At 27.5% G+C, this 8,740-nt stretch overlaps 1 protein-coding gene and 1 non-coding gene across 3 annotated transcripts; one reads left to right on the forward strand and one right to left on the reverse strand.

Annotated features, from left to right (window-relative positions):
• Positions 1-1,293: 1,293 nt before the first annotated feature.
• On the forward strand, positions 1,294-3,494 carry LOC124932497 (GDSL esterase/lipase At4g10955-like). 2 transcript variants are annotated; one of them, XM_047473138.1, is made up of 3 exons: positions 1,294-1,565; positions 1,653-2,041; positions 2,954-3,494. In XM_047473138.1, the coding sequence occupies exons 1-3, from the start codon at positions 1,393-1,395 to the stop codon at positions 3,481-3,483; spliced, it is 1,092 nt and encodes a 363-aa protein (XP_047329094.1). In that variant the 5' UTR covers positions 1,294-1,392; the 3' UTR covers positions 3,484-3,494. The 2 variants fall into 2 exon arrangements, with proteins under 2 accessions (XP_047329094.1, XP_047329095.1); XM_047473139.1 differs by having other exon boundaries at positions 1,653-1,906.
• Positions 3,495-5,313: 1,819 nt separating this feature from the next.
• On the reverse strand, positions 5,314-5,385 carry TRNAC-GCA. Its single transcript has one exon. It is a non-coding gene; the product is annotated as a tRNA-Cys (tRNA).
• Between the last annotated feature and the right edge of the window lie 3,355 nt (positions 5,386-8,740).

Consider the following 8,740-nt stretch of genomic DNA (forward strand, 5'->3'; position numbering starts at 1 on the left):
TAGTCTGTGAATCTTGTTCTGTTTGTCTGTTCTATTAGTATAAAGTGATATTAAAGGCTTAAAATGTTTTATACATGATGGTGGCTATTAATTAAACAAGTCTTAGAGGATTAATTTAATTAAGTCAATAAGATATATATCATTGTTAATATGAAATATTGATTCAGAAACCAACATTTTAAAATTATTGTTTGATTAGTTCCTTTAGAAGTTTATTTTTGTTTTCTATGAAAAATATATAACTAGTAATAATTTTATATTTTCTACAAATATTAATTTGTTAAAAAGGGTAACAAATAACCACTTAGTGGGACTCATGTATATAATGAGTTTAAACTCTTCACGATGTAAACACATGATTATTTGCCAAGTCTTAAATTTGGTTTCATTTTGAGATTTTTACCCAATTTTTTTTTTTTATATATATTATATATATTAACCATTAATTCAATTAACATACTAAGGTTGTGTTTGTTAATATATGAATTGGAATGGAGTGAATAATTTCATTTCTCTGTTTCTTAAATCATTTAAAATTATATTAGAATTGTAATTCTAATATAATTCAAATTAATATGATTTTGAATTATTATTATTATTATTATTATAAAAGTAAATAAACATCTTACATATTTTTTTTTTTAATTTTAGAATTTAAATATATATCATTCTACCACTCTGAACAATAATATTCGCTTGAACTCAGATAAGATCATTTACTCCCGAATTCTCCATGCTCCCCTCTCACAAGAAAAGGGTAAAATAGTCCTTAATTTTTTTTATTATTTGCCCTTCCAACATGGGAGCAGGTAAAGACACCCAGGAATTAGGGTTGGGATGGGTTAAAAAAAATTAGAGTGGACTTAAAAAAATACGAGAAAATTTTGAATAAAATTATTGGATAAAGGTAAATTTTACCATTTTTTTTTTAATAATTAATTAAAAAAAACATTGAAGTCTATTAATTTTTTTTAAGAAATTAGCTGGTATAATCAAGTTAAATTTTGTTTTTCTTTCTTTCGGAATGGGCTTCCGTCCACCCGAGTCCATACATAAATCCGTCTCAGTGAGCATGAAAAAATCGGGAGCAAATGATCGAACCAACGACCCACACTAGTGAGTTGTTTACTTATTATATTTTAAAAAATAAATAGGAATTGTAATTTAAATTACAAAATTAAAAGTGCCAAGTAGAAACACACTCTTATTTTAATTTTTATAAAATTTAAAATTTAAATAAAAAATATGTAAATGGGAAAAGGTAGAGAAGAAAGTGAATGAACGCGTGTTCATCTTCTTCTTTCGAATCTCGTTTTCTCTCTCTCTCTCTCTAAGATCCTGCTTCTAGCCATTGATGCTTCCTTATGCGCTAAGGCATTATTCTTATTCTTTATGGAAAACCGAATAGAAGAAGAAGAAGAAGGAAATCAATTAACAATGGCGGCAGCAGCGAAAGGAGACAAATCAGTAGACGATCATCATCATCATCATCCATACGCCTTCCATGTCTCCGGTCCTCGAAATCTCTCTTCACCAAACTGGACAGATCTCATTATCTCTACCTGGTTAGTTTTCATCATCTTCCTCTTCTTCTTTGCAATATCAGATCTGATCTGATCGATTTTGTAAAATTTAAATGATGATCCATCCAGGAAAGATGAAAACTACAAGAGAATGGTAATGGCTTGTTTCATACAATCTGTATATCTTCTAGAACTTGACAGACAAGAAAAGAGAACAAAAGAAAACAGTCTAGCTCCAAAATGGTGGATACCTTTCAAATACAAGTTAACTGAGACATTGATCGACGAAAGAGACGGTTCGATCTTCGGTGCTGTTCTTGAATGGGACGGTTTCATTTTCATGAGACCGAGTGGCGCACCGAAAGCGGTTTTAGCTCTTAGAGGTACGATTCTTAAGAGTTCCACCATTAGAAGAGATGTAGAAGATGATCTTCGATTCCTTGCTTGGGAAACCCTAAAGGGTTCTGTTAGGTTCACCGCCGCACTTAATGCCTTGAAATCCATCACCCACAAATACGGTAATAAAAATTCATTTTATTTTTACTTTTACCTTCAAAAATTATTTTTTAAATTTATTATATACAAAAATATTATTTTATTTTAATTATTTAACTAAACTTATTTGGAACGGGCTTATCAAAATTTGGATTTATAGTAAAATTTACATGTCTTATGTCTCTTTATTGGACACAAACTTCTCTTTTCAAAAATCATAATTTTTTTTGGGGGAATTTTTAGGGTTAAAATTATAAAAAAAAAAAAGAGATTTAATCTAAATGGTCTACTTATTATATAAATAACATTTATAAATAAATAATTAATTCATGTCACTAATTTAACTATAAAATTTCAGTTAATTAATTAAGTATTGATTACCGATTTTTTAAAATTCGATAGTTAAATTAGTTATTTATTTATAAATGATAGGTAAATAAGAAATTAACGTCATTTAAAATCGTTAAAACAAAATATTATTTTTTTATAATTTTAACACTAAGGAACTTCACATTTTAAAATTTGAATGAATGTGTTCGAAATTCAAACAAGAAGTCTCAATTTTAAAAAAAAAATACTTAAACTATCTCTAGGCTAATCTAGGCCTTGTTATTTAAATAATTTATTTGATACTACTTATGAAAATGAAATTTGGGTTAATAGTGAAAAATAATTATTTAAAAAAATAAATAGAGAGTATTTTAGTTGATTTGTTGATTTGATTACAAAGAAATAGATATGAGAAAAAATTATTTAAATAATCAAATGATTTATTCAAGTAACTCTTACTAAACAAAGGCCTAATTCACCTTAACCTTGTTATTTGTATTCAATGAAACTACTTTTAAGACAAATTTACAAATTGTATAGAGTTTTCTATTCATTTCTATTATGCATTACACATGCTTCATTTATGTTATTTTGAATTATATTAGGTAGCAACAACATATGCATCGCGGGTCATTCTCTAGGCGCCGGATTCGCGCTCCAAGTAGGGAAGACATTAGCGCACCAAGGCGTATATGTGGAGGCTCATCTCTTTAACCCGCCATCGGTTTCTTTATCGATGAGTATGAAAAATATAGGAGAGAAGGCGATTTTCGCTTATAACAGGTTCAAGTCCATCCTTCCTTTTAATGCAATCATCGGAGAACAGACCAATGTTGTTACCAATATAACACCTCCTTCCTCGTCGTCATCAAACGGTTTGAAGAAATATTGGATCCCACATTTGTATGTGAATAACAACGACTACATTTGTTGCTATTATACCGATCAACCGAAAACAACACCAATCAAAACGGAGAATAAAGGGACGGCGAAACTTTTTGTTTTGTCGAAGGGGAAGCAGAAGTTTTTGGAGGCACATAAGTTGGAACAATGGTGGTCAGATGACTTAGAGCTTCAATTGGCACTCCAAACAAGCACCCTCATAAGTAAACAACTTCAGTCCTTATATATATAATAATGATTCAAGATTATTGAACAATCTTATAACTTTACAAAAATGAAAAACAATAATATTAATAATAATAATATATCATCTTTATACTGCTAGAATTTGTACATTGAAAAACAAAAATGACACATGTAATACTTTTAATTTAATTACCTAATTATTAACAACCTACCCTTAATTTGATACACACAAAACATTTATATATGATGAACATGTTTAATTATATATATGATACATGTAGTTAACTAATATTGTAAGCGTTCATAAGCCCCGGAAATTCGCAATTAATGTTTGTGTAATCGCCAAAATATGATTGATCTTGTTCATGGTCTGTCTCGAGTAGCCATGACTCGAGATCTCTATATTGGTAATCGAAGTTGGTGTAATAATTAGATAAATCAGGACATGGATTTGACGAGAACTTATCCTCGTTTATGGTGATGCTTGGAGGGCAAATAATCTCGGATGACGAGTAATCTTCGGATGAAGGGTAGTAGTACTCGGTGCTGCTCATATCTTCTAAGTGTTCTTCGATCATATTTGGCATGGTTAATTCGGGCGATGAATTATCATGATTGTTGTTTCCGGTTAGAGTTTGGACAAGGCTTTTGAATTTGGAAGAGTCGGTAATATAGACTTTTGGTCGGAGATTCTTTATCAAGTTGTTGAGATGTCGATGTACTTGTAATTTCTTTTTATCGTCGACTTTTAAAGAAGATGAAGATGAAGAAGAGTTGGATGGTTTTTTACCCATGTTTTGGTTTTTGGATAACCTAGGAAATAATGTCGGATGATTCTTGGTCGGAGGATACTATGATCGATGATCAACTGAGTTGGTTTTTAATATGCCAGTTGGGGGATCATAATTAATTATTTATTATTGATAATGAAAGGGAGATAGAACAAGCCGTGGGACATTTAATTTAGATGCTCAAAATAATTTATATTTGGATTCAATTTTATAATTTATAAACTTGTTATGTGTCAAATAGTTGAATATATGAGTCACTATTCTTAATAAATGTTATAATATTTTTTTTCTTTAAGAGAATTCAACTTTTGATATTTTGTCTATTTTTCATTTAAGACGTTATAAGTCGAAATTAAACCCGTAACCTTAATTTTTTAAAAATCACTCTTATTATTTAAGTTATCTTAAGTAACCTTTACCGTTGTCAACAAATTCAAACAAAAGTTATATTAAACTTTGATGCCCTCAATATTGGCAACAAAATTATATTTTGAAGTGATGTTAACTTTTTAAATAAACAAATATAAGAAAAATCATTTTTTTATCCTTAACTTCAAAATTTGACAAATATATATAAAATGTAAGATCTCATCTCTCTATCTATTAATAATTATATATGATCAAGATATCTCTTTTCTACTTTTAAATGACTGTATTAGTTATTTAATCACCACAAAATTCTTAGAATTGTTTGTTAGTGAGTTATCTTTTCTTTTTTAAAGTTTATCTAGCCGTAATAATAGAATTATTTATTTGAAAAGTGAATAAAATAAAAAATAATAATTAGAAGTCAGTTTCAAAAGGACAGGCAGAAGACAAAATGGGTGATAAATGAATTTGTAACATTAGATTAGAAGGGAGGTTACGCAGCACACTATTCATGTCATTTTCCATTTTTATTTTAATCATGTGTTTACACAAACATTAAGTTAAAAAACAAAATTTGTACATTAAGTTAAAAAACAAAATTTGTAGATTTAAAAAAACCTTTTCCATTTTTATTTTAATTGTGTGTTTACACAAACATTAAGCTAATATAAATTTGTACAATAAGTTAAAAAAACAAAAATTGTAGATTTACAAAAAGGGCCCAACCGGGTTCGAACCGGTGACCTCTTGATCTGCAGTCAAATGCTCTACCACTGAGCTATGGACCCTTAGTGATGATGTTTTAAATATATTTTTGTTTGGATTAAATTATTTATATTTTTCCTACTTCCCTTTCTCTATAATTGAATGCACAAAAAAATGGCACAATTCTTTGATCAAAAACATCTCATTTTATATGTCATCTTCTTGCCTTTTTCCATTTTATTATATATATATATTTGTTTAATATTATAATATTTGTTTTTGTTCATTTTTACACTATCTCATTATTTTTTATAATTTCTTCTCTTATCACGAATCTAGTACTTCATATCAATAAAAAAAATGACACACAAAACAAAATAAACAGAATTCAAAATAAGGTATCTAAATAAGATCAATGCTAATAAGAAATTGTGTCTATTTTTTACTAAAATTTTATTTTCTCAATCTAGAGTTTTTTTTAGAACGTAAAATGGGTCAACGGATCGGATTAAGTATGTAACCCGCAAATACACTTAACCATTTAACCAGACGTAGAGGGGATAAACTGAGTTTATTATATCAAGAAAGTTAATACGATTCTTTATAGTCATAATCTCCCATACATTTGAAGTTAAAATGTTCTAGATAAGAATTAAAACGAATTTTACTATTTTGTACATTATCATTAAATTGAAGCTCAACAAGTGTACAAACAAGTGAAAATAAGTAATTTTGTTTCTCTATTCATATTCTTATTGTTTGATATAGTTGCTATATTTATGTAGATTTCATTGTTATGGTTTAAAATTAAATTATCACTAGAAGTAGACAATTTATTGAACTAAAGTTACACTTAATTGTTTGGAGTGATGGTTAAGTTGAAATTAATGTAAGCCTAACAAGCCCATGAGTTTAGATAGATAAACCTTAAGAGTATCTCATCCAAAAATAACTAGTAAAACTCATTCATCTATTCACAGGCCAAAGCAACTCAATTTGTCGAAAACAAATTTTTTCTTCTAATTATTTTTTTCTATAAGAGTTTAATTATTTATAAATAAAAAAATTATGTTTATCTACTAAGTGAAAGGAACTTATCAATATGAGATATTGTTAAATTAGATAAAAACAAAATTAATATACCTAGAGCAACCCAATATTTGAGCCACCATTGTATTTATCCAACACTATATATGTATATTTATCCTAGAATAATATGTGTAAGTAAGAACAAGGTCTTACATCTCTAACCTTTTACATAATCCAGATTGAAAACTATATTTCATTGTTGAGTTTATGTCTTGATTTAAAAATAAACTCATACTTAGAATTAGAATATACATTCTTCATTAATTGCATGTATTATTATTAATATTATTATTTGTATTTTTAAGTGTACTGGCATGCAATGAAAAACCAAATAAATACCATTATCACTACCTAACCAATCATTTATGCATAACATGCAATTAAGGAGCTTCTTTAAGAAATATTTAAATAATTCAATATTTTTTTAACTATAACTTAGTTAATCAATTAATTTATCAATTAAAATATAATATTTTAAATTATTCTTTTATTTTTTTTAACTCTTTTTATCTAATAATCCAACCTATGTGGTTTAAGGAATTTTCCCTAAATCACATATGACCGATCATATTATGTTAAGGAAAAACTTCTTATAAATGGATTACAAGAATTTAACATTTAAACGCTTATTAAAAAAAACAATTAAATGCTTATTTGAAAATAAAATTGCTTAAGCATTAATTTCAAAATTGATGAATAGTTTGAGGGCTTATTGAAAAAATATATAAAGAGATTAAGAAGAGAATGACAAATTAGCCCTTAACTTTTTACTTAGAAATGCAAAAGAACCTTAAACTTTAAAATAGACCAAATAATTTGTAAACCTCACAAATATCATCAACTCCTCATATGCACATAATAATTTGGGCTAATAAATAGACTCATCTTTAAATTAGAGGCGAATTTTGATATTCTTCTTAAAGAATGTAACTCTTAAATCTCGTTACAGTATACATTGTGTTGAAATAAACCATTTTAAAACCGAATTAACACCGTTATATATTTTATCCCTAAGATATATGTCATAGTTGTTTGTATCAATTAGTTCTAATCTCGACCCATTATACAAATAAGATAATAACATAACTCTCGAACATTTTGACTTAATCTGAAAACATTGTATATTGACAAAAAAAAAATTGGCTCCATCCACCTAACTAACCATATATTATGTATATTGGTGTAGAAAATGATAACACAACCCTTTAAATCACACAAAACTAAAGTTCTTGGAATTTGCTCATATTTTCTTTGATTCTAAGTCATCTATATATTTCAAGCCTTGTTCTAATTATGATCACAAACATCTTCCAAATGAAGGCTTAAGATACCTTTAGAATCACTCAAACACTAAAATATGATATAATATGTATATTGTTTGTTACTTAATTTCTATCTCTAACTATATATATATAACCAGGTCCTGGCGAGAAAAGATATAAAACCCTATATATTAGTATAACCCACCTCAAATAATATTGTCACAAATTCTTAACCGTGTCAAATAATACTATTAAATAACACTATTACCCGATCGCTTAAAAGAACTTCATACATATAATCCCACAATTTAAAAGTGGAAGAGAGTCCATTGGACTCGAACTAGCGTGTCTGGAAAATATTCCTTCTAGATTTTAACCTTAGACCAGATTCTCTAAAAAGCCAAGGTCACGGGTGACTAAGAAGTCCCATGAGTCTGTCGGATTGATCTCATATCTAGTTGCGGGAGTTCTTTCCTGTTGTCCATCATTAATTCTGTATAAAAACAAAATACATCAAATTAAATGATAGTTTTAAAAAAAGAGAAATATTTTATCATATGATCTAATGAAAGTAAAAATAAAGCAAATATTTAAAATAAAACATCATACAAACTCAAATAATATTAACGAAATAAAAAAAGTTTAATGTTAAAAAAAAAAGGTATAACGCTTCAAAATTTTATATTAATTAATATGCTAAGCAATTATAAAATATAACAACAAAACAAAACAAAAAACGGGTAAAATGACATTCGACCCTCGATCCATTCATCAATTATAAAATGAAAACAACCACATGAAAGACTCCTATAATTCAATCAACCAATCCTTTTAACATCTTCCTTAGTTACATCTCACTTAAAAACAACAATTTAAAATTAAACAAAATAATAATTATCAATATAACATTTATAAATAATTCAAGCAAGCAAGAAGATACATAATGTATATGTGACTAATCCAATCTGGGTCATGTCATATATATATTTCTGATCATCTACTATTAGACAAGAAAGAGCCAAAGAATGTCTTCATTTCATTGCAGCTGGAACATATAATTATAAATAAATATATTACAATATCCCTT

Source organism: Impatiens glandulifera, chromosome 3, assembly GCF_907164915.1.
Source record: "Impatiens glandulifera chromosome 3, dImpGla2.1, whole genome shotgun sequence".
In the NCBI taxonomy this organism is placed as follows: domain Eukaryota; kingdom Viridiplantae; phylum Streptophyta; class Magnoliopsida; order Ericales; family Balsaminaceae; genus Impatiens; species Impatiens glandulifera.

Bases quoted from the DNA above. Each gene is read 5' to 3' on its own strand.
- LOC124932497 (XM_047473138.1), top strand. From the start codon at position 1,393: ATGGAAAACCGAATAGAAGAAGAAGAAGAAGGAAATCAATTAACAATG. The intron at 1,566-1,652 runs GTTAGTTTTCAT...TGATCCATCCAG, and splicing joins GATCTCATTATCTCTACCTG to GAAAGATGAAAACTACAAGA. The intron at 2,042-2,953 runs GTAATAAAAATT...GAATTATATTAG, and splicing joins ATCCATCACCCACAAATACG to GTAGCAACAACATATGCATC.